Consider the following 27,285-nt stretch of genomic DNA (forward strand, 5'->3'; position numbering starts at 1 on the left):
ATGCTCAAAGGGATATTCAGCATCTGCTTTATTGTATTTTTACACCTCTACCAATCAGTGCCCTTCTTCACAAGGAATTAAAAAACCTCCCTGGTCTTCGTGGTTGAATCTGTGCTTGAAATTCACTACTCGATTGAGGGACCTTACAGATAATTGTACATAAGTGGTACAGAGATGGGGCAGTCATTCAAAAATCATGTTAACCACTATTATTGAACACGGAATGAGTCCATGTAACTTATTATGCAATTTGTTAAGCACATTTTACACCTGAACTTTAGGCTTGCCATAACAACGGGGTTGAATACTTATTGACTCAAAAAATGTAAAGCTGAAATGTCTTATTAATTTCTAAAATGTTCCACAAACAAAATTCCACTTTGACATTACGGGTATTGGGTGTAGATCAGTGACAAAATCTCAATGTAATGACTTTTGAATTCAGGCTTTAACAACCTGGAAACGGTAAAGCGGGAAAAAATGTCCCATTCATTGGATGCTCAAATCAACTGGAAGTATCTACAAAACAAGTTTTGAAGCCACAGAATCCAGAAGACGACATTAATCGTCTTTTCCAGAAACTATGATTCGCAATTCACAAATTATTATTTCGATTCACATGAGCAACGGCCCACTCGTCTCTCACACATGCAGGTGACGCGCGCAAACACAGATGTGGTAAAGTGTCATTCTGATCCTCGCTGATATGTTGATTTTTATTTGATTGATAAAATATAGATTTAAACTGTGCCTAAATAAATGACATGAAAATTTAGCAATGTATGTTAATAACTTTTCCAAAACGTTTAGGATTTTATCATTTTCCCCAACTTTTCTAAGCCTGGAAACAACCATAAAAAAATTCCATGACTTTCCCAGAATTTTTATGACCGTACGAACCCTGATGATGGACTGGGTGGAGGTAGAACTGTGGAACTGGCAGAAGTGTTGGAGATTGCGCACACACAAACAGGTGGGTTTGACTAGTACTACAATATTTAAGGGAATGCACACAGACAGTCTTACCCAGAGAGGTAACAAAGTGTTCGTGGGCACACAGGGTCTTCATGCAGCGCTTGTTCTTGTAGTCCCAGATCCTCAGAGTCTTATCATCAGCACAGCTCACTATGAACCTGCCTCCAGGGTGCACCAACACACCACGCACCCAGTTATCATGACCCACCTAGAGGGAGAACACACACAACCAACCTGAGAAACAAAACCTACTTTGGACATCCTCACATACCCAGTTATCATGACCAATCGTGCTACCTGAGGGGAAGGTAACGAACAAAATCCTATTTCCCCTAACCTTAACCCCAAAATAGCCTTTTTACAAATGAGGACCAGCAAAATGTCCCCACTTCTCTAACGGTGTTGGTTTACTATTCTTGAGGACTTCTGGTGCTCACAACTATAGTAAAAGGTGCGCACACACACTCACCAGAGTCATAAGGCACATGCCAGTGCTGATGTCCCACATCTTGATGGTCTTATCTCTAGAGCCAGAGAGAAGGAATGGGCCGGGCTTCCCACTCTTCTTACTCTACAGAGAGTAAAGAAAAAATGCTTATAAACATGAACAAAAAACAAGTTGTATTGCCGAAACACGTGTCATCGTTTCAAAATACCTCACATAGTATAGAGGTTCTCCTCACCTCTGAGCCAGTAGCCTCCAGGATAGTGGGGTGAGCGGTATCAGGGGCCCAGGCAATACACTCCACCACGTGTTCGTGCTCCCGCAGCTCAGCCTTACACTCCTTGGAGGTGGCCACCCACACACGCACCGTCTGGTCGTTGGAACAGCTGGCGATAAGAGAACCATCCTGGTTGGGCCGGACCATCCTCACCCATTCTCTGTGGCCTGTGAATGTCTTCACACAATACCTAGAGAAAGAAACCGACTCGACCAAGTTACACACAAAAGTATGTGGACATACTTCAAATTAGTTGATTCGGCTATTATTTCAGCCACACCCGTTGCCGAGAGGCGTGTAAATCGAGGAAAATCGTCTGTCCTCAGTTGCAACACTTACTACAGAGTTCCAAACTGCCACTGAAAGCAACGTCAGCACTAGAACTGTTTGTCAGGAGCATCATGAAATTGGTTTCCATGGCCGAGCAGCCGCACGCACACAAGCCTACAGTAAGATCACCATGTGCAATGCCAAGTGTCGGCTGGAGTGGTGCAAAGCTCGTCGCCAATGGACTCTGGAGCAGTGGGAACAAGTTCTCTGGAGTGATGAATCATTCTTCACCATCTGGCAGTCGAATCTGGGTTTGGCAGATGCCAGGAGAACGCTACCTGGCCGAATGCATAGTGCCAACTTTTAAGTTTGGTGGAGGAGGAATAATGGTCTGGGGCTGTTTTTCATGGTTCGGGCTAGGCCCCTTAGTTCCAGTGAAAGGAAACTAACACTACAGCATACGCAATTCTGTGCTTCCAACTTTGTGGCAACAATCTGAGGAAGGCCCTTTCCTGTTTCAGCATGACAATGCCCCCGTGCATAAAGGGAGGTCCATACAGAAATGCTTGTAGAGATCGGTGTGGAAGAACTTGATTGGCCTGGACAAAGCCCTGACAACTCCATTGAAGCAAAGGGGGGACCAACTCCATATAAAAGCCCATGATTTTGGAATGAGATTTTCAACAGGTGTCCACATACTTTTGGACATGTAGCGTAGCTAGACAAACACACACCTCTCCAGCAAAACCGTAATACTGGACACCAGAATGTGTCAGTCTGGATGCGTTGGAACATCTCTTCACTGGACTAATATAACAAGAGATACAGTATTTCAGCACCTGATAAGTGTGTGTGTCTCACCCAGTGGCCACCTCCCACATCTTGATGGTCTTGTCTCTGGAGGCGGAGACTATGTGGTCTCCATTGGGCATGATGGCTACAGAAGACACGTTGTGGTCATGACCTGAAACAGACAAACAGGAAACAGGAAAGTAACATCAGTAAGGCTAATACAAAAAAAATATGACTTTACAATACCTAGTACACCACAGTAATTACATTGTAGTAACCAAAGATAGAATGATTATATTTCTATCACATAAGTACACTGTTGAAGTAACCACGTAAGTACACTAACAGTGTCGGTAGGTGCACATTGGGTAGTGCTTGTTTGCTGTTGTACCACTTGGAGGAACACAACAGACACCCACCCAGACCCTCACCGTGCATGGTGCGGATGCACTCAAAGCCCTGGAAGTCCCACAGCTTGATGGTCATGTCTGCAGAGCAGGAGGCCAGCAGCTTGCCCGTCTGGTCAAAGGAGATGTCCTGGACAGAGTCTGTATGACCCTTCAGTGTCCGCTCAAAGTCCCCTGCCTCATAATCCCACACCTAGAGCAAGAGACACACAAACGCATAGTCAGTTGAAACATTTTTCAACATGACAGGGCAATAAACTTCTTCTGGGTCAATGCATAAGAGTGAGTGTTACAAGAGAAATAAAAGAGAAAGAAGAGAGCACAAAGCAAAGAGAGGAAGAAGTTGAGAGCAGGATGAGATTCACATGCATCCCAGGGTGCAGTGCTCCATGCTCTACCAGCGTTGTCCCGGTTACCAGAGCATCACCCCATCTCGACAGTGATAAAGAGGAAAGATAAGGAGAGAGAGCATGAGAAGAACAAGAGCGGGGGGAAGAAGGGAGCGAGTGAAAAGGAGAGAGGAAGAGGAGAGAAAGAGAGTAGAAGACAGGATATCGAGAAGATGAAGGGGAGGAATAGCAGCTATAGCAGCTGCAGAGATATCTAACGTAAGTTTGCAAATATAATTTTAAAAATGAACACAAATGGCTTGAACAAGGTTATTGGCACCCCAGAGCTAGTACCTGGTTTCACAGCCTTTGGGCAAGATAAGTGCAGGCAAACGCTTCCTGTAGCCTTCAATGAGCTTGCTGCACAATTCTACTGGCAATTTGGCCCACTCTTCAGCAGCATACTGCACTAATTATTCACTGGTTGAGGGGTGCCCTCCACCAACTGCTGTTTTCCGATTTCGCCATAGGTTTTTGGATGTGATTCAGAGCTGGACTCTTGGTTGGCCACTCCAGAACAATCCAGTGTTTCTTCTTAAACCATTCTTGGGTGATTTTTGATGTGTGTTTGGGGTCGTTGTCCTGCTGGAACACCCACAACCTCCAATAGAGACCCAGTTTTTGGACACTGGGTTGAATATTGGACTCCAAAAGATCTGATAATCTCCTCGTTTTATGATTCCCTGTGCACGTTCAAAGCCTCCAGTATGAGTGGTGACAAAAGCAGCCCCACAGCATTATCAAACCTCCATGTTTGATTGTAGGAGGGCGTTCTTTTCATTGAATGATTCATTTAGTCGTTAGTAAACACAGTGCTGTACTACCTACATGTTGTTTTATTGGGTCACAGAACATTTCCCACAGATTTAGGGTGCCCGACTTTATTTTCTAAATTAAATTTGTAAACTTACTTTTACAACATTCTATTTGGTTCTGCAATGTCGAAAACCCAACAAGGCGTGGAGAGCAATTATTTAAATTACAACAGATTTGAGAAGAAATAGGGAATTACTGAAGAAAAGTGCAAGGGTGCCAATATATTTGGCCGCAACTGTATATATGTGCTAGATAAAATAAACTTATATTGCATAGAGCTATGGCTCCCTGGTACACCAAGCTCTTAGAAAATGATTGACACATACAGACCTTGATGGTGGCGTCCTCAGAAGCAGTGACCATGACAGAGAAGACCGGGTGGAAGATAACCCGTGTGACGGGGGAGCGGTGGCCGCTTAGGGCGTATCTTTCTGGGGGACGGGGGATCCACTCCTTAGGATCCCTCTTCTGGGCCACAGGACCCCCTAGAGTCATCTCCTCCTTCGCCTCGTTCAGCTTGGACTCCAGCTCCATCACCTGGGGGAGAGAGGGATGGGAGAAGGTAGGGGAGTGAAGATAAAGGAGTGGAAAAGATGACAACGAGAGAGTAGTAGACGTGAAAGTTCAGTTGGTTGTTTATTTCACTCATACTCCACACACGTTTTTATTGATTATTTAACCAGAGGTCACACTGAGAATTGCATCTATTGTACAAGTGAGCCCTGGCCAAGAAAGCATCCTACACTGCTCAAAAAAATAAAGGGAACACTAAAATAACATCCTAGATCTGAATGAATTAAATATTCTTATTAAATACTTTTTTTCTTTACATAGTTGAATGTGCTGACATCAAAAAAAATCACACAAATCATCAATGGAAATCAAATGTATCAACCCATGGAGGTCTAGATTTGGAGTCACACTCAAAATTAAAGTGGAAAACCACACTACAGGCTGATCCAACTTTGATGTAATGTCCTTAAAACAAGTCAAAATGAGGCTCAGTAGTGTGTGTGGCCTCCACGTGCCTGTATGATCTCCCTACAACGCCTGGGCATGCTCCTGATGAGGTGGCGGATGGTCTCCTCCCAGACCTGGACTACAGCATCTGCCAACTCCTGGACAGTCTGTGGTGCAACGTGGTGTTGGTGGATGGAGCGAGGCATGATGTCCTAGATGTGCTCAATTGGATTCAGGTCTGGGGAACAGACGGGCCAGTCCTTAGCATCAATGCCTTCCTCTTGCAGGAACTGCTGACACTCCAGCCACATGAGGTCTAGCATTGTCTTGCATTAGGAGGAACCCAGGGCAAACCGCACCAGCATATGGTCTCACAAGGGGTCTGAGGATCTCATCTCGGTACCGAATGGCAGTCAGGCTACCTCTGGCGAGCACATGGAGGGCTGTGCGGCCCACCAAAGAAATGCCACCCCACACCGTGACTGACCCAGCGCCAAACCGGTCATGCTGGAGGATGTTGCAGGCAGTAGAACGTTCTCCACGGCGTCTCCAGACTGTCACATGTGCTCAGTGTGAACCTGCTTTCATCTCAGAAGAGCACAGGGCACACCAGTGGCAAATTTGCCAATCTTGGTGTTACACTACATTTACATTTAAGTCATTTAGCAGACGCTCTTATCCAGAGCGACTTACAAATTGGTGCATTCACCTTATGACATCCAGTGGAACAGTAGTGTTCTCTGGCAAATGAAAAACGTCCTGCACGGTGTTGGGCTGTAAAGCACAACCCCCACCTGTGGACGTCGGGCCCTCATACCACCATCATGGAGTCTGTTTCTGACCATTTGAGCAGACACATGCACATTTGTGGCCTGCTGGAGGTCATTAGCAGGGCTCTGGCAGTGCTCCTCCTGCTCCTCCTTGCACAAAGGCGGAGGTAGCGGTCCTGCTGCTGGATTGTTGCCCTCCTACGGCCTCCTCCACGTCTCCTGATGTACTGGCCTGTCTCCTGGAAGCGCCTCCATGCTCTGGACACTACGCTGACAGACACAGCAAACCTTCTTGCCACAGCTTGCATTGATGTGCCATCCTGGATGAGCTGCACTACCTGAGCCACTTGTGTGGGTTGTAGACTCCGTCTCATGCTACCACTAGAGTGAAAGCACTGCCAGCATTCAAAAGTGACCAAAACATCAGCCAGGAAGCATAGGAACTGAGAGGTAGTCTGTGGTCCCCACCTGCAGAACCACTCCTTTATTGGGGGTGTCTTGCTAATTGCCAATAATTTCCACCTGTTGTCTATTCCATTTGCACAACAGCACGTGAAATTTATTGTCAATAAGTGTTGCTTCCTAAGTGGACAGTTTGATTTCACAGAAGTGTGATTGACTTGGAGTTACATTGTGTTGTTTAAGTGTTCCCTTTATTTTTTTGAGCAGTGTATATATAGTAAACACATGACACAAAATAACTTTTTTTCTTAACTGTTAAAATGGTGCAAAGTACATCAGAGCTTAAAAACCATCTGCAATTCCAATATGGGATGGAAAATCAACACACACACAAAATACCATAACACCATAAAAGTCACGTCAACCCACCTTCTTCTGTAATCTGATGACAGATCTTGGTTTTGGCATTTGTTCTAAGGACTCACAGTGAAAATCTTTGCATTTCTGGAAACGTAAGACTGTCTTCTTTCCAAAACTATCAATTCCAAGCATATTCGGTCCATTTCTTCTCTTCTGTAATCTGATGACAGAGGTCCATTTCTTCTCCAAAAGACCAGCGTACTTCTTATCTAACTCCTCATTCTGTGGGAGTAGGAGACAGAAATTGACAAATGAGAGCGTGATTTCTAGGTTTCAAATAATTGCAAGGAAATCAAAGAATAGGTTAGTGAGGCAGTTTTGGAGCATGTTAGTGTGCGTGCGTTTGCTTACCATATCTAACTCAGTCTCTTTCTTGAAGGTGGAATAGGCTTCTTCATAGCCGTTTGAGCGGAGGTAGTCTCCTATCGCTCGGTTTCTGAGAAATAGAGAGAATAAAGAGCACAAAACAACCGTCAATATGCACATTATATTCCAAGGTCGTCTTCATAATCATGCTGGGTATGTGACAATCTCAAAATCCAGTTTTAACCCAGCATGTTTCATTCAGTCAGTGTTCTGACTGCAGGTAGCTCCCATACCTCCTTAAATACCGTATCAGAAAAGTGTGTGTGTGTCCAGTGAAATGTTTCCTCTAGGAAAACAATGCTGAAGAATGAATCACAGCCAGTGTTTCTGGTGGTCATGAAAACATGACGACTGCTGGAGGGATGGAACACTCAGAAGAAGCATAAAGTGGCAGCATGGTTCCGTTCTCTGATGTGGGCTAAATGTTTTATGAGCAGCAGGACATCAGCACTCCTCAAGTGGCTGCTGGATCAGTGTAACCTGTGTGAGTGAGTGTGTTCAAGTATACGTGTGGCTGGGCACACTTTCAGAGAGAATGTGGTGTGTCTATGAGGTCAACCTTTGGCCCAGTGTGCCATCAGAGAGCAGTGTGTTTCTAAAGGCTGTTTCCTGTCTGCAGAGCTACTGGACTGTACTACACTACAGAGACACGCGACTAAAACCAAGAAGCGCCTGGAACTTACAACCATACTCCGTTCAAAGGCACTTAAATCTCTACTATTGCCCATCCACCCTCTGAATGGCACACATACACAATCCATGTCTCAAGGCTTAAAAATCTTTCTTTAACACTAGAACTGCCAAAGGCCAACGGCCACTGACATTTGATTTTGTAAATGTAAAAAAATATTTTACATTGCTCATGTCAGAATTTTGAAATCACAAACAGAAAAGTATTTAGAACTTTAGCGTTTTTCTTCACCTCAGACCTATTGCCAACTTAACCCGCCAAGACAACGTGCTGTAGGACGTTGGTACACAGCCCGGCGCTAATGAGTCTCCCTCGCCCTCACCTCACTGAATGGACACATGGATGAAATGGGTGAAAATTGTGCACTTAATTTACAATTGAATTTAAAATTAGGCCTAACTGATATGAGGTTGACTTAATTCAGAAAGACTATACTGTAATGATTCACATATTCATCAGCTTTGTCACTCATGTTTATAGCAAATAATTTGACCGTACGCCTTGTGGTTTGATATAATTTTAATATACATTTTACTTTGTAAAATGAAACTGACGGGACTTTTACTTACTATAACGTTATTGCTAATCAAATTGATTGTAAAGGGAAACGAACACATGATAGGTGTTTCAGTAGGCTTTTAGAAAAATGCAAAACTTATCCTTGACTCTATCCGAGCGAAAGGAAAGCAAACGATGCCAGCCCACTAAATGGATGACGAATGGGCGATAATTGTGCACGTTACTTCACAATCAAATTTAAAAATGAGGCCTAACTGAATTGTAGAGGGTGAAGAGGTAGATATAATTTAGAACAACCTTTTAACGATGCGGATTTATCATCGTTGGCGCTCATCTTAATATCACAACCGACTTGGGGGTTGATAGATTCTCTGTTACGCTTTACTTTGTAAAAATAAGTTGATATGGGGCTGTTTTGTTTACTATAATGCTACGACTAAATTACATTGATTGTAAGGGAAAGGAAAACATGCTACGTGTTGCAGTATGCCTTTAGAATAATGCAAAACATATCCTTGACTTTATCCAAGTTGATGACCAAGGGGAAACAAAACGATGCCAGTCAGCCTGCACAGCCCAGCAATACTACACCTAAACTCTTCAAAAACAAATTTCACACACAATAAGAGTTAGCCTATAGGCAAGACTAAATTGACAGTCTGATGAGTGGCAGTACTTTCAGTTGTCAAATTGGACAAGAAGAGATCTTGTAAGCACATCTTGTAATTGACAGACAGGAAAAGGAGCATCACTTTATAAAATCCTCCATCAGAGTCACATGCAAGTAACAGTTTGATTTCTTTTATAGTATCAGAATGAGCATGTTTAACCTCTTGAAACTAGAGGGCACCATTTTCATTTTTGGAAAAATAACGTTCCCAAAGTAAACAGGCTATTTTTCAGGACCAGATAATAGAAAATGCATATAATTGAGAGCTTAGGATAGAAGACACTAAAGTTTCCAAAACGGTAAAAATATTGTCTGTGAGTATAACAAAACTGATTATGCAGGCGAAAGCCTGAGTAAAATCCAATCAGGAAGTGAATCTTATTTACAAACCTCTGCGTCCCTATTGAGCAGTGAAAGGGATATCAACCAGATTCCTTTTTCTATGGCTTCCCTAAATGTGTCTAGTGTCACAAGACATAGTTTTAGGCTTTTATTTTGAAGCGTGAGCGACAACATTGCATCAGTGATCAGCTGGTGGCTCAGTGATATGTGCGTAATAGACAAATGCGGCCATTGTTTCTCTCGCTCCTACTAAGAACCCAACTGACCTGGTTGATATATTATCGAAAATATTTTTGAAAAACACATTGAGGATTGATTATAAAAAAATGTTTGCCACGTTTCTGTCGATATTATGGATCTAATTTGGAATATTTTTTCGACGTTGTCGTGTCCGCAATTTCCGGTTGATTTCTCAGCCAAACGTGAAGAACAAGCAGAGCTATTTTGGCTACAAAAACAATCTTTATGGAAAAAAGGAACATTTGCTATCTAACTGGGAGTCTCGTGAGTGAAAATATCCGAAGCTCAAAGGTAAACGATTTAATTTGATTGCTTTTCTGATTCGTGACCAAGCTGCCTGCTGCTAGCTAGGCATAATGCTATGCTAGGCTATCGATAAACTTACACAAATGCTTGTCTTGCTTTGGCTGTAAAGCATAATTTCAAAATCTGAGATGACAGGGTGATTAACAAAAGGCTAAGCTATGTTTCAATATATTTCACGAATATGAATATTTTCTAGTAATATTTTTTGTCCGTTGCGTTATGCTAATTATTGTCAGTTGATGACAATTCTCCCGGATCCGGGAGCGGTAGTTCCAAGAGGTTTTAAGACCCTGTCAAAAACAGCGCATTCTGAAAGTATTCAGACCCCTTGACTGGTTCCACATTTTGGGGAAGGTGGAAACTTTCCGTGGGAATTAACGGGAATATACAGTTGAAGTCGGAAGTTTACATACACCTTAGCTAAATACATTTAAACTCAGTTTTTCACAATTCCTGACATTTAATCCTAGTCTGTTTTAGGTCAGTTAGGATCACCACTTTATTTTAAGAATGTGAAATATCAGAATAATAGTAGAGATAATGATTTATTTAAGCTTTTCATATATATATATATATATATATATATATATATATATATATATATATATATATATATATATATATATATCCCCACTTTGGACACTTCTGGACAATCCTTACATCTTAAGGTTCCACAAGAAGAGGGTAACAGGATACTAAACCCTTATTACTCCCTTCAGGGGATCTGACCTGACCTCAACCCCTCTACCTAATCCACAGATGTCCATCTGTTTCCCCTATAGCAATCCTGTGATCTCCTCCCTTCCACCCAGCACATTCCACAGCCACACTGTCTTTCTACAGATCTCACTCCTTTATATACTATGCGACTGATCTATCATGTCTTTAATATCTCAATGTTCAAAGTTTAGAATCCAACAAGCCTGGAAAACAAGTCATTTCCCATAACTTATCCAGGATTTATGACCGTACAAAACCCGTGTCGTGTGTGTGTGTGTACTCACAGTTCATCTCGTTGTCTCTGTGACAGCACCATGGTGGCTGTAGTGGCTGCTCTCGCCCTCTGGACTAGGGGTGAGGGTGTAGGGGGGGGGGTCCTCAGGTCAGCTGCTCAGTCCTCAGAGACTACAACTGGTACTCCAAACAGAGGGGCGGATACAAGGGCGAGAATAAGGGGAGAGAGCAAAACAAAGAGGTGGAGGGAGAGCAAGAAGGAAAAATTAAATTAGTTTACGGTTATTGACAGAAAAATTAGATTACTAATCAATGCGGTACAAACACAATGATATCTGCCATTCTGCCTAATGGCAAGGCTCACTTCTCTCATTCTGGCCTCTGACAGGTGTGGAACATATTTAGGCTAATAGTACGGCATATTGATAGGGTAGCCTAATCTACTAATAAACAGAAACAAAACCAACAGCCATTTGTGGTTCTGCAGCAAAGCATGTACTTCCTGAGCCATAAGACTGCTAGTAGCTGGGGTGAGTGGCGTTAAGCTGCTTATTGGCTAGACCACAAAGAGTCTGTCTGTGTGTGTACACATGCTTACAAGTGTTTATGTGGGGGTGCCATCCTCTTTGTAGAAATGTTTGTATGCGTGGGATCTGTGTGTGTGTGCCAGAGACTAGTCGTCCAGACAGCTGACAGTGCAGGACTGAGGAGTATCGCTGGGAATTGCCAGACCTCACGATATTATCACAATACTTACAGTATGTGCCGATACGATATGTATCACGATTCTATTGAGATGTGATACTGCAATTCTAATGCGATTTGATATTCCAAACAATGATGCCAGATTTATGTTTTAAGTTTACTGTACCGATTTTGTATATTCTGTATGAGGTCTATGTGAACTTGTCTGTATTCTGTTGGTTTAATGCTGACGGGCACCTTTCTCACGAAGGCAAATTCCACAGGTGTAAATAAATGTACAGTACCAGTCAAAAGTTCAGACACACCTACTCATTCAATGTTTTTTCTTAAAATGTTCAATATTTTCTAAATTGTAGAATAGTGAAGACAAAACTATAAACACATGGAATCATGTAGTAACCAAGAAAGTGTTCAACAAATCAAAATATTGGAGATTCTTCAAGTAGCCTTTGTCTTGATGACAGCTTTGCACACACTTGGCATTCTCTCAACCAGCTTCATGGAGGTAGTCACCTGGAATGCATTTCAATTAACAGGTGTGACCCATTAAAAGTGAATTTGTGTAACTTATTTCCTTCTTAATCCATTTGAGCCAATCAGTTATGTTGTGACAGGGTAGGGGTGGTATACAGAATATGGTATTTTACCAAATAGGACTAAGCCCATATTATGGCAAGAACAGCTCAAATTAGCAAAGAGAAATGACAGTCCATTCTCCCAGCTGACAGATCCACAAAAAGAATGAGACAGGGTTTAAGACCACAACACACCAGAAAAGGACACAAGGATTCACAAGTGGAATTCGGTTTTGTTGTCTGTTGTCTCATGTTGAGACACCGAACCACGAGAATAAACTATGCCATCAAGTCATTTATTCTGTGAAACAAACAGTATAGGCTACCTACCAAAAGCCATTGTGGGCTGGCTTGTTAATCACCAGTCTCACAGGACTGTGGAGAAAGGAGGGGACAAGGGAAAGGTGAGAAGGCAGGCAGGCAGGAAGGCTCCGGGCAGCACTGACTGTCCAGCTCATAAATAGGCCGCTAACCAAATTAGCCTGACCTCTCACATATGACATTGTCACCAAGCCTATGCCAGCTCTGACACCTGCAAGAGCCAACTCAGCTATGCCAGGACTGGTGTGTGTGTGTGTGTGTGTGTGTGTGCGCGTGTGTGTGCGTGGTTGAGTGACAAGTGGGTGTACTCAAGCGTGTTTTGTGGACAAGAATGTTAACGTTTATATTTAAACTAACTGTTAAAGTTGCAATGTTTTTGAGAAACAGACATTACTTTCATGATCAATACCCTTCAATAAAACGATTTACTCATTCAATGTTGAGTCAATCAAATTACTATAGAGTTCAAGGTCCCATGCACTACCCTTATCACACTGGAAGTAAATCTGTGTACATGTGTGAATAACTTTCACTGCGGTCCAATCCCTTCCAGTCAAACTTTCAGTGCAACAAAAGTTGACATATCATTTCAAGGTAGGACTTGGCCAGTTGTTTGTCCTAGCACTACACTGCTGATTCAAATAGCCAACTCATCATCAAGCTTTGATTATTTGAATGTTTGGCCCACCACCAGGAGCCTGGCCCACCACCAGGCTCCATTCACTTAAAGCCCCCGGTCAGGTAGTCAGACAGCAACAGCCTTTAAAACTGCAGAGACGGCGCTGTCTTGTCACACATTTCCCAAACCAAATCCCTCTTCTCTCAGCTTAAAAACTATGAGAAGCCATAATGGGTCATGAGGCGAATCTAGACATAGCAAAAATAGGGTGAGTCCGTGTACAATAGGATCTAGTCAGTGTGTACACTGCATCTTGTGTGTGTGTTAAAAGACCGGCACCTGCATGTTGAGAGAGCTAGGAAACTATGTGAGATGCGAATGAGGGTGACATCTTGTATAAAGTGAGTGATATGTGGACAGAAATAGTTATTGGTTGGTTTTAAAAACACAGGGTTTCCGTTAACCGGTAATTGCCGGCTTTTGGCCAATCAAATCAATTAAAAGTCGATAAATAAAATTGTAGCCAGACAAATGTTCCGGGCTTCAGCACCACTCTCACTCCTTGAACGCTGCCTTACAGGCATGTCTCACCTGCTGCTGAGAGAGCACGCGACAGGCGCCTAGGCTACTGTTGATTATGAAGATGGATCATACATGGTGAGATTGTAACTCCTCATTTGATACTGCAGTTTCAGGGACTTTACAACTCGCTAACTACTTCACATGCTGATATTGACTTTGGTATTGTGTGTAGCTACGTGTTCTAGCTAGCTAGCCAGCCAAACTTTAGAGAGCGTTGCATTTTGAGTTTTGTAGTCGACTTGAGCTCTGCAGATTTCCACAACAGTTTTCACATATTGCTTGTTAACTTATGACAAAATGCAATTGTTTTTTGACTACATATATTGTTCACATATGTGGTGTAGGGAATGTTATCCTGCCACACATTGGGTCCCTTGATACCAATTGAGCAACGTTTCAATTCCCCGACAATTCAGTCTGTTCTGGACGCAAAGGGAGGTCCGACCTGGTATTAGACTGGTGTACCTAATAAACCATGCGTGGTAATACTTTGGAACACATTTACAAAATTAAAATCACTTGGAGCTTATTTGTTGGTGCTTTTATAGTCTTATGTCCAACAATTTAAAAGAAAATATAGAATACAATATATATTTGTTTTGCTCAGAAAACTTGGGGTGCCAAATAAAATCTACCGCAAACCAGATTTGGTACGCGGCCCCCTATTTGGGGAACGCACCCATTGCATATGGATGACCAGTACATTTCTCAAATGTCCGATAAATATAATTTCAACCAGCCATGATTGGGAGTCCCGTAGGGTGGTGCACAATTGGCCCAGCGTCGTCCGGATAAGGGTTTGGCTGGGGTAGGCCATCATTGTAAATAAGAATTTATTCTTAACGGACATGCCAATTTAAATAAAAATAAGTTTAAAAAAGGTGGCCATATTCGGTAGAATTTGTCAGAAGATCCCCATAGGGTATATTTTATCTCCTCCAATTTACTAAAGTGAAAAACATCTTTAATCCACACAAAATGAGAGGGAGGAGAGGGTGATTGCCACAGAAGTAAAAATCAACCTTCTTGCCAACAAACTCAAAGGCTACAAAGTCAGATGTGTATTTTGGTAGTGTTAAGGCATCAGGTATTACCCTAAACAAAGTTATGGCAGTAGGATCAAAAGGCATTTGTAATACTTTTAGATATGGTATCAAAGATGGCAGACCAATAGTTACGTTGAGAAAAGCTGGACCAAAACATGTATTATTGAAGCAGGAGCTTGCCGACTCCTGTTGCAAAACAGGGACGACATCAGGATCGATTTTAGAAAGCCTGGGTTTAGTCCTGTGTTATGGATTTTGCATTTGATCAAACCATGTTCGGCACAAATAGAAGAGTCAACAAGGTACAGAATATCTTCCCATGTTTCAACAGTTTACCTAGCTCCTAGGTAGGGTTGTTGTGGTGACCATATTACCACCACACAGGTAGTCACGAGTCACGAAGGCAGTCAAATTCCACATGACCGTTTAGTCAGAATTAGGCTTATCCAAACTCTGATGCTGCTGGTCATGAGTAACCTACCAAACTTGTTAACTGCCTGGTACTCAGCACTCTATTGTGCCTTTAAATCACTGACATCGATGCAAATGTACAGTCATGGCCAAAAGTTGAGAAAGTCACAAATATTAATTTTCACGAAGTCTGCTGCCTCAGTTTGTATGATAGCAATTTGCATATACTTCAGAATCTTAAGAGTGATCAGATGAATTACAATTAATTGCAAAGTCCCTCTGCCATGCAAATGAACTGAATCCCAAAAAACATTTCCACTGCATTTCAGCCCTCCCACAAAAGGACCAGGTGACATGTCAGTGATTCTCTAGTTAACACAGGTGTGAGTATTGACAAAGACAAGGCTGGAGATCACTGTCATGCTGATGGAGTTTGAATAACAGACTGGAAGCTTCAAAAGGAGGGTGGTGCTTGGAATTATTGTTCTTCCTGTCAAAAATGGTTACCTGCAAGGAAACACGTGCCGTCATCATTGCTTTGCACAAAAAGGGCTTCACAGGCAAGGAATATTGCTGCCAGTAAGATTGCACCCTAAATAAACCAGTTATCGGATCATCAAGAACTTCAGGGAGAGCGGTTCAATTGTTGTGAAGGTATCAGAGCGCCCAAGAAAGTCCAACAAGCGCAGTCTCCTAAAATTGATTCAGCTGCGGGATCGGGGCACCACCAGTACAGAGCTTGCTCAGGAATGGCAGCAGGCAGGTGTGAGTGCATCTGCACGCACAGTGAGGCGAAGACTTTTGGAGGATGGCCTGGTGTCAAGAAAGGCAGCAAAGAAGCCACTTCTCTCCAGGAAAAACATCAGGGACAGACGGATATTCTGCAAACGGTACAGGGATTGGACTGCTGAGGCCAGAGGTAAAGTCATTTTCTCTGATGAATCCCTTTTCCGATTGTTTGGGGCATCCGGAAAAAAGCTTGTCTGGAGAAGACAAGGTGAGCGCTATCATCAGTCCTGTGTCATGCCAACAGTAAAGCATCCTGGGACCATTTATGTGTGGGGTTGCTTCTCAGCCAAGGAAGTGAGTTCATTCATAACTTTGCCTAAGAACACAGCCATGAATAAAGAAGGGTACCAACAGATCCTCCGAGAGCAACTTCTCCCAACCATCCAGGAACAGTTTAGTGATGAGCAAAGCCTTTTCCAGCATGGAGCACCTTGCCATAAAGCAAAAGTGATAACTAAGTAGCTCTACGAATAAAACATCAATATTTTGGGTCCATGGCCAGGAAACTCATCAGACCCGTATCCGGTAGCGTAATCATAGCCTCAAATGCATTAGCATAACCCAGCGGACATAAACTTTTCCTATCCATGAAAATCGCAAATGAAATGAAATAAATATATTCAAACACAAGCTTAGCCTTTTGTTAACAACACGGTCATCTCAGATTTTCAAAATATGCATTACACAAATGCTTGTCTAGCGTTGGCTGTAAGTTTATCAAGGCATAATGCTATGCTAGGCTCTGCTGGCAGCAGGCAACATTTCCACGAAAATAAGAAAAGCAACCAAATTATATCATTTACCTTTGAAGAACTTCGGATGTTTTCACTCAGGAGACTCCCAGTTAGATAGCAAATGTTGCTTTTTTCCAAAAATATTATTTTTGTAGGTGAAAAAGCTCCCGTTTCTTCACCATGCTTGGCTGAGAAATCGACCAGAAAATCCTGCAACTATAACACCAAACCTTTTCCAAAATTTGCTCCATAATATCGACAGAAACACGGCAAACGTTGTTTAGTATCCATCCTCAAGGTGTTTTTAACATATCTATTCGATAATATATCCGTCGAGGCAATTGGTTTCTCATAAGAAGCGATTGAAAAAATGGCTACCTCAGTATTTTACGCAAGATTTTCTGCAGGAGACAAATGTGACCACATGCTATATATGGTCCCTTACAGCCATTCTTCAATGGAAATGCCTAAAAAGACGTCACAATGCTGTAGACACCCTGGGGAAAACGTGGAAAACGTAAGCTCATTCACAGCCATATAAGGAGTCATTGGCATGAGGCGGTTTCAAAAAATGCGGCACTTCCTGGTTGGATTTTTATCTGGGTTTCGTCTGTAACATCAGTTCTGTGGCACTCACAGACAATATCTTTGCAGTTTTGGAAACGTCAGTGTGTCTTCTTTCTAAAAGCCAATTATATGCATAGTCAAGCATCTTTTCGTGACAAAATATCTTGTTTAAAACGGGAATGTTTTTCATCAAAAAATTAAAATAGCGCCCCCCTAAATCCAAGAGGTTAATCTCATTGAGAAGTTGTGGTCAATCCTCAAGAGGCAGGTGGACAAACAAAAATGCACCAATTCTGACAAACTCCAAACATTGATTATGTATTCAGTCAGGATGTGGCCCAGAAGTTAATTGAGGGTAGGGTCAACACTGCAAATAGACTTTGCATCAACTTCATGTAATTGTCAATAAAAGTCGGACGCTAATTAAATTCTTCTAAGTATACTTCAGTATTCCATAGTAACATCTGACAAAAATATCTAGACACTGAAGCAGCAAACTTTGTGAAAATTAATATTTGTGTCACTCAACTTTTGGCCACGATTGTATTTGAAAATGTAACTCAAACACTTAACGAGAGCACGTGAGCTCATGTGGCGCAACATTTCTATAGTCTATGCAATTGCGGGAGAAAACAGAGCGATGGCCGCTAAAAACAATTTCTGTAGGCTGGGACTACTGTATTTTTTTCAACTTTTATATTTACAACGAGAGTATAGCCTACCTGGCTGGCATAAACATAAACCATGGGGAAAAGAGTCCTCCATTAGCTATTTAACCTCTCTGGGATATGTGGGACCTGGCCAAAAGCCAGGAAAAATGCAGCACGCCAAATTCAAATAAATTACTATTAAAAACTAACTTTCATGAAAACACACATGCAAGATAGCAAATTAAAGCTACACTTGTGAATACAGCCAACATGTTAGATTTCCAAAAGCCTTTTTGGCGAAAGCAAACTATGCTATTATCTGAGGATAGCACCATAGTAAACAAAAAGTATATTTCAACCCTGCAGGCGCGACACAAAACGCAGATATAAAAATATAAATCATGCCATACATTTGACGAGCTTCTTTTGTTGGCACTCCAATATGTCCCATAAACATCACAAATGGTCCTTTTGTTAGATTAATTCCGTCGATAAATATCCAAAATGTCAATTTATTTGGTGCGTTTGATACAGAAAAACACCGGTTCCAACTTGCGCAACATGACTACAAAATATCTCAAAAGTTACCTGTAAACTTTGCCAAAACATTTCAAACTACTTTTGTAATACAACTTTAGGTATTTAAGGTATTTTTTAACGTAAATAATCGATCAAATTGAAGACGGGATGATGCGTGTTCAATACAGGAGTAAAACAAACTGTAGCTAGCTTTCTGGTCACGCGCCTCTATCTAACAGTACACTTCAAGTTACCCTCGTTCAAGATGGCTGTAATTCTTCATTACACAAAGGAAAAACCTCAACCAATTTCTAAAGACTGTTGACATCCAGTGGAAGCGATAGGAACTGCAAGAAGGTCCCTTTGAAATCTGTATTCCCATTGAAAAGAGAGTGAGCTCAAAAAAAAATCTGAATAGTTTGTCCTCAGGGTTTCGCCTGCTAAATAAGTTCTGTTATCACAAGTGAAATAGTGAAACACAGCTTAGCCTTTTGTTAAATCACCCTGTCGTCTCAGATTTTGAAATTATGCTTTACAGAGAAAACAATACAAGCGTTTGTGTAAGTTTATCGATATACAGCAAACCATTATGTACACCTAGCGGCAGGTAACTCGGTCACGAAAATCAGAAAAGCAATCAAAGTAATCGTTTACCTTTGATTATCTTCGGATGTTTTCACTCATGAAACTCCCAGTTACACCACAAATGTTCCCTTTGTTCCATAAAGATGATCCAAAATACCTCCGTTTGTTTGTCGCGTTATGTTCAGAAATCCACAGGAAAGAGCGGTCACAACGCAGACTAAAATTTCAAACAGTTTCCATAATGTCCACAGAAACATTTTTCATAATCAATCCTCAGGTTGTTTTTAAAATATATAATCGATAATATATCAACCGCAAATGTCTTTCACAGTAGTAGAGGGAAACGCAATACCTATCCAAACTCTGTTGCGCGAGCAAAACTCATGTGACCACTTGACCACTTGTAATCGTTCTGGCTCATTTTTCAAAATAAAAGCCTGAAACTATGTCTGAAGACTGTTGATACCTTAACTTGTTGAATCTAGGGGTCTTTTGTGTGAAAAATAACGTTCCCAAAGTTAACAGGCTATTTTTCAGGACCAGAAAATTGAATATGCATATAATTGACAGCTTAGGATGGAAACTTGAGTGTTTTCTAAAACTGTTAAGATATTGTCTGTGAGTATAACAACTGATATTGCAGGCAAAAGAATGAAAAAAATCCAATCAGGAACGCAGCGGTTTCTAAATAAGAGTCCCTTCCTATGCTTCCCTATTGAGCAGTGAATGGGATATCAGCGAGATTCCCTTTTCTATGGCTTCCTTAATGTGTCTAGTATCACAAGACAGTTTCAGGCTTTTATTTTGAAAAATGAGCCTGAGCGACAACATTGCGTCAGTGTGCACCTGATGGCTCTTTGTGTATTTCTCGCGCAAAAGACAGAGGTAGCCATTTTTCCACCCGGTCTTACTGAAGAAAGCTCTGTCCCGGTTGATATATTATCGAATAGATATTTGAAAAACACCTTGAGGATTGATTATAAACAACATTTGCCATGTTTGTCGATATTATGGAGCTAATTTGGAATATTTTTCGGCGTTGTCATGTCCGGGATTTCCGGTCGTTTTCTCAGCCGAACATGAAGGACTAACGGAGCTATTTTTGGCTACAAAAATCATCTTTATGGAAAAAAGGAACATTTGCTATCTAACTGGGAGTCTCGTGAGTGAAAACATCCGAAGCTCAAAGGTAAACGATTTAATTTGATTGCTTTTCTGATTTTCGTGACCAGATTGCCTGCTGCTAGCTAGGCATAATGCTATGCTATCGATAAACTTACACAATTGCTTGTATTGCTTTGGCTGTAAAGCATATTTTCAAAATCTGAGATGACCGGGTAATTAACAAAAGGTTAAGCTGTGTTTGAAAATATTTCACTTGTGATTTCATGAATATGAATATTTTCTAGTAAGATTTTTTTTGTCTGTTGCGTTATGCTACTTAGTGTCAGTTGATGACAATTCTCCCGGATCCAGGATGGGTAGTTACAAGAGGTTTTAAGGAAGCGATAGGAAAAGGAATCTGGTTCATATCCCTTTAAATCCAGCAAAGGGAGGCTATGGAACATGGAGTTTTCAAAATAGAAGCCACTTCCGGTTTTGATTTTCCTCAGGGTTTCGCCTGCAATATCAGTTCTGTTATACTCACAGACAATATTTTTGACAGCTTTGGAAACGTTATTGTTTTCTATCCAATACTAATAATAATATGCATATATTAGCAAAGGCGACTGAGGAGCTGGCCATTTACAATGGGCACCTTTTCATCCAGGCTACTCAATACTGCCCCTGCAGCCATATGAAGTTAACATTCAAACAAAATGTTTGTTAAACATGTATCCCACCTTCATTACCTACTTAGGCAAGTTAACGTGGGCTGTAGGGCCCATCTTACAACTCAGAGCTTGCAAGCACAGCTTTTGAAGCATCAAAGCATTGAAAAGACTGCTGCTACAATCGAGCTGTTCGCTACGTTCCTGATCCCAACCCACAAAGTGTCAGATTTCACAGGTAACAAAGGGTTGACGGATGATCAAAACGTAGACCAATGTTCTCCAGAAGTTCAACTACGTGAAGAACTAAAGCGAGAAGAATGAGAAAAATTTGAGAAAAGGGTCAAAGATAAGTCACAAGGACTAGACGGGGAATTGTGGGGCACCAGGCCAGCAGGATTTAACACCCTTAGCAAGGAAGTTGAATGAGAGGAATTTGATTTAAGACGCTATCCGGGCCCGCTTGATCAACAAAAACAACCCCACAGGCTGTGTCTATAGACCATGATACAAAGGTTGTGAAGAAAATTGTCAAAGCTCCGTTAAAGCAGAGAACACTGCTTTCACCTTGAACAGAAATGACACATCACATCGTTGCGAACAACCACTCCACATATGTCCACTAAGTGCAAATCTTAACAGCCATATCTGGAAACGGTCCTGGAGTAAATGCTTAACTTGTCATGCACTAATTGATTCTGGCGCGACAATATCGCTCACCTCTCAAACCTTGTTTGACAATCTCAAAAGGGATTTGAAGCAAACTAAACGTTGGTTAAAAGTGGAAAGATGCGACACTACACTTCGAGGTTTCACTCAGACTACCTCGCCTCTCACATTGAAAGTCATGCTGAAACTACACTTCCAGGACGTAGTGCTCATTCACCCTGTGTATGTTACCAGCCTCAAATCGGAACCACTGGTACTCAGAGCAGACTTGATGGATCAGAAAACCAACCAGGTATTGTCACAGGTCACAGTGCCTTCTCCACTGACCACACAGTCTTCCCCTAACGCTAGCTGCAACACGGTCATCCACGAGGGGCATCTGTCATAAGCACCCCTTGGAAAAGAGACGTTTGTAAACCTCTCGGTGCAGAATCCGATCCAAGGAGATATTACGATCTCATTCAATCAGCAAACCTGATTGACTATTCTTTTTATGATTTCGAGCCAGCAGTCTCTGTGAATGAGCAACTTCCCTCCTCCTTGAAGTCGTGCAATACTGTAGCTGGGATTAACTTATCTTGCCCTTCGGACACTTCCGCAAGCACTGCGGCAGTCTCCGCAAGAAAAACATTGACACGCAGAGTGTACTCTGCTTCTGATGATACATCTTCTGCTTTGTGGGGGACTGTCACCCCTTACAATTACACTAATGGTGTCAATCTAGAAAAACTGACCTGATCACTCTTTGCGATATCAGACAGATATCCTTGTCTCAGTTCGCAGGTACTGAAGAGGTTACCATACTCAGACGCTGTGGTGACTGACAGGCCTCGACAGCCACTGAGCATTTTCAAGCACAAACACCAGGAGATTTGGTTGAAAGGTTACAGTCATTCTATTATGCAGCCACTGACATTTTGTACATAGGGTCCAACCTTTTTGGTTGTGATACCAACCGCTGGTGGTGGTGGTCAAGACTACATGCATCACCGTACAAGGCCTCCAGAGGAGAAAACAAATCTAGTTGTAAACTCCCCTATGAGAACAGTGAGGAGCAGACAGGCCCCTAGACAGGGGTAATCTTAGAACACATTAAGATATTACTGAGGTGTCCCACACTGGTTGTAAAAGAAGTCCAGTGGACTTCCACTTCCAAAACAAATTGCAAAAATAGTCATGCCTTGCCATGTGTAGATTCAACTACAATAAAACTAGTAAAATGCTCCATATCATGTGTTCCTGTAGGATATCATTTCTGAAAAAAAATTGGTAGGACAACTGTTCCCCTCAAGTACCAATGCTAAACAATATCATAACCGCCATCGATAAAAGACCATACTGTGCAGCAGTCTTCATCGACCTGGCCAAGGCTTTCAATTACCACATTCTTATCGGCAGACTCAATAGTCTTAGTTTCTCAAATGACTGCCTCGCCTGGTTCACAAACCACTTCGCAGACAGTTCAGTGTTTCAAATCGGAGGGCCTGTTGTCCGGACGTCTAGTAATCTATAGGGGTACCACAGGGTTCAATTCTCAGGATGACTCTTTTCTTTGTATATATCAACAACGTTGCGCTTGCTGCGAGTGATTCCCTGATCCACCTCTACGCAGACAACACCATTCTGTATACATCTGGCCCTTCTTTGGGCACTGTGTTAACCAACCTCCAAACAAGCTTCAATGCCATGCAAGTCTCCTTCCGTGGCTTCCAACTGTTCTTAAAACGCCAGCAAAACCAAATGCATGCTTTTCAACCGTTCGCTGCCCGCACCTGCCCACCCGACTAGCATCACTACTCTGGACGGTTCATACCTAGAGTATGTGGACAACTACAAACACCTAGGTGTCTGGCTAGACTGTAAACTCTCCTTCCAGACTCATATCAAACATCTCCAATCCAAAATCAAATCTAGAATTGGCTTTCTATTTCGCAACAAAGCCTCCTTCACTCACGCCGCCAAACTTACCCTAGTAAAACTGACTATCCCACCGATCTTTGACCATGGCGATGTCATCTACAAAATAACTTCCAATACTCTACTCATCAAATTGGATGTAGTCTATCACAGTGCCATCTGTTGTGTTACCAAAGCACCTTATACCATCCACCACTGAGACCTGTATGCTCTAGTTGGCTGGCCCTCGCTACATATTCGTCGCCAGACCCACTGGCTCCAGGTCATCTATAAGTCTACGCTAGGTAAAGCCCCGCCTTATCTCAGCGCACTGGTCACGATAACACCCACCCGTAGCACACGCTCCAGCAGGTATATCTCACTGGTCATCCCCAAAGCCAACACCTTCTTTGGCTGCCTTTCCTTCCTGGAACGAACTGCAAAAATCACTGAAGCTGGAGACTTATATTTCCCTCACTAACTTTAAACATCAGCTATCTGAGCAGCTAACTGATCGCAGCAGATGTACATAGTCCATCTGTAAATAGCCCAACCAATCCACATACCTCATCCACATAGAAAAGTAAATACAAACTGCTCTTTTGCACACCAGTATCACTACTTACACACCATCATCTGCTCATCTATCACTCCAATGTTAATCTGCTAAATTGTAATTACGTTGCTTCTATGGCCTATTTATTGCCTTACATCCTCATGCCATTTGCACACACTGTATATAGACTTTCTTTTTTTCTATTGTGTTGACTGTATGCTTGTTTATTCCATGTGTAACTCTGTGTTGTTTCTTTCGCACTGCTTTGCGTTATCTTGGCCAGGTCGCAGTTGTAAATGAGAACTTGTTCTCAACTAGCTTACCTGGTTAAATAAAGGTGATTTTTTTTTTTTTAAATGCTACCACAGTCAGTCCAGCAACAGCCAGTAAGAGGATTAGAGACAGCACAAGTCAAATTGCTATTGATAATAGCGACAGATGAGTTAAGTCACTCAGATTGCAATACGTGGAATGGAATCTCCAGAACACACTTCTGATGGTCAACACACATACCACTAATAGAACCCTCCATTCAGGAGTCATAAACCATGATCACACCGCGTACGACTGGTTCAGTGCTTATAGAGTACTTCCGTCATGAGATTAGCTCCTCCGTGGATAACATAGCTATGAGATAGTGGTGATAGGTATGAAGGAGTCTATAATGGTGTAAGACACATTAACGTGCAGTAAAACTACTACCGGACACCTTAACATATGTGTTGAGGTTGACGTAAACTCTTACTGACCTCCAGGCATCGACATGGAAATTATCTGTTGAAGTCAGGTTGCAACCTGTTCCGAATGAGTCCATCAGGATACTTGGTTCTTTCCCTTGGCATGTGCGCTTATGTAAACATAAAAGCACACGTACAATGGAATATTTACTGAGGATTTCTACTCGGATCACTTAAGGGTCCGAACAAAATACCAGCCTTAGTAAAGTTGAAAATAGGTCAATAGGTCATCCCTGTAGACTGCCTTTCAGCTGGTGCCTTTCAGCTGTAGACGTATGTAGTTATCAACTTGGGATAGTGCCCTAAGCAACACACCACAAATTAGGAACACCCTAGATATGACATTAGACAGGTTGTAAAACTGTCATGGTCAGAACATATAGATTCAATGGCTGTAAAGATGGGGGAGGTCTGTCCATAATATAGAGATGCTATGCTTTTTTGACACCACACTCCAAAAAGCAAGTCCTGCCGGCTCTAGTTTCAGCTCATCTTGACTATTGTCCAGGCATATGGGCAAGTGCTGCAGCTGGCAGAGAACAGAACTGCATGTCTTGCGTCACTTCTTGTTTTTATAAGAAACAATAATGTTACAAATTCCAAAATTTATTCAACTTACACTTACCTCAACAGACATGCCACAAGGAGTCTTTTCACTGTCCCCAGGTCCAGAACAAATTCAAGGAAATGTACAGTACTATACAGAGCCATGAGTGCATGGAGCTCCCATCTTAGTACAAGTGAACAGCAAACCTGGTTTCAAGAAACAAATAAAGCAACACCTCACGGCACAATGCCTCTCCCCCATGTGACATACTTCTGTTTATATACTGACATGTGTAACTGATAGATGCACACACACACTAAATGATTTTAAAATGTATGTAAATTGTAAAGTCCTGTCTGTAATCCCTTTTCCAAGACTAGCTGTCACCATTGGGGTCAGCTAATCGGGATCCTAATAAATCAAATCAAGCCTCATTCCTTGAATCTCAAGACAACTCTGATAGTGGTTTTTTTCTCACAGTTGACGCCATGTTGCGCCCTACTTATCAGTACACTGCTAACAACTTAAACATTACGAAATGTCTATTTGAGCAAGTAAAAATTCCATAGCAAACAAGCCATACATTTTGATTTACCAAATTTGACACCCATTGCCCTCCATACCAAAACGCCTTGCTTGGTGGGCGAAACGCCACCTGCTGGAGGGAGACAGGTTCTGCCGAGATGGACTGCTCTTCCTCTGGAAGGTGGCCGCCAGCCAACCACAGGACCACGTTCTGTTGAACTTATTTATGATGAACCACCGCCAAAGCAAGAAAGTATGTTACTAATTTAGTTAACGTTAACAGGAAACCATTTAGATAGCTAGCTAACCTTCTGAAATTAACAGTTTGTTGACTAGCTAAATTTCCAAAAGGCCAGCTAGGTAGCTAACGTTAGTGGTTAACGTTACATAAGTCGGCAACTCCTTAGCAAGATTAAACATTTGCATTACTGCAAAGGTGAGACTAAAATGTGGTTTAGCCAATTTACCAGTGCATGATATAGCTAACATTGAAGGAATTTTAACAGCGAACGTTAGCTAGCCAGCTGGGACAAGGTTGCAGCGATGGCCAATTAACACGCCCTTCCAGCTAACTAACTAGCCACCTAACGGGATGGCTAAAGAAATGCAGCCGATTCGTTACCATTTTACTACAAAAGTCCTCTTGTCAAACATGACATTGTCGTCTCAACATAACGTACATAAATATCGAACGTTAGTTAATCAATCCACCTCCCGACCATTAAAGTGAACCAATTGAACCGTGGTTAATTGCTATATAAATAGCCATGTTTAAAATCCATCCAGTTAACGTGCCATGTAAACGAACTCGATGCAAATGCCAAAACATTCACTGTGAGGCAACATAAGACATGTATCAGAGCAAGATCATGACATTATCTAGCTACAAGAATCAGTTTCCCAACCTTATGTTACTGTAACAGCCTCTTCGCCATTTTGAGACAGACGGGAGGCGCACAAAAATAAATCTGCAGCCACATCGTCATCATTACCGCTTCGTTTTATGGCAAAACAAGATCAACTCACCCTTCTATGAATGATCTGTCTCATAGTCCTTGTTCTGCGATAATAAAAAAGCCGATCAAATGTTTTGTTTTTGCTCAGACCCTGCTAGGTGACATCTTGTTTTCTGCTGCTGTATTTCAGTCAGGCGTCACTACCGCCTCCGGACCGCGCGTGGGCTGGCAGCACGGCGCGCACGCGCAGTCCAACTGTCCTCGAGGAAGGTTTGGGACACCGGATACTAAAAGTACGCACATGTTGAATTTCCTGGTCGCATATTGAGATCCCTGAGATCCGATAAACAAATGTGTTAGTTCATTTTGCAAGTTTGTATCATAATTCGCAAATGTGTCATTTAATTTCGCAACCTTGTATCATGTGTGAAAAATGTAATTTCACATTTGCAAGCATTCAACTCATTTAGAAAACTTCGAATTATGAATCTTCTGTGAATAAAACATATTTGC

At 42.0% G+C, this 27,285-nt stretch overlaps 1 protein-coding gene across 2 annotated transcripts in view; it reads right to left on the reverse strand.

Moving 5' to 3' along the window:
- Positions 1-27,036, reverse strand: part of LOC115134590 (lissencephaly-1 homolog B-like) — a 34,153-nt gene extending 7,117 nt beyond the window's left edge. Inside the window, exons 1-10 of one of the 2 annotated variants that reach the window (XM_065022725.1) lie at positions 26,843-27,028; positions 11,062-11,188; positions 7,275-7,359; positions 7,073-7,145; positions 4,702-4,910; positions 3,191-3,359; positions 2,829-2,931; positions 1,659-1,887; positions 1,445-1,546; positions 1,027-1,183 (exon numbers count right to left, since the gene is read on the reverse strand). In XM_065022725.1, coding sequence (XP_064878797.1) covers positions 1,027-1,183; positions 1,445-1,546; positions 1,659-1,887; positions 2,829-2,931; positions 3,191-3,359; positions 4,702-4,910; positions 7,073-7,145; positions 7,275-7,359; positions 11,062-11,093 — 1,159 coding nt within the window. In that variant the 5' untranslated portion in view covers positions 11,094-11,188; positions 26,843-27,028. Of the gene's footprint in view, positions 1-1,026; positions 1,184-1,444; positions 1,547-1,658; positions 1,888-2,828; positions 2,932-3,190; positions 3,360-4,701; positions 4,911-7,072; positions 7,146-7,274; positions 7,360-11,061; positions 11,189-26,842 lie in introns of both variants that reach the window. The other variant, XM_065022726.1, reaches the window with a different exon arrangement.
- Between the last annotated feature and the right edge of the window lie 249 nt (positions 27,037-27,285).

This window comes from Oncorhynchus nerka, linkage group LG9a (genome assembly GCF_034236695.1).
Source record: "Oncorhynchus nerka isolate Pitt River linkage group LG9a, Oner_Uvic_2.0, whole genome shotgun sequence".
Classification (NCBI taxonomy): domain Eukaryota; kingdom Metazoa; phylum Chordata; class Actinopteri; order Salmoniformes; family Salmonidae; genus Oncorhynchus; species Oncorhynchus nerka.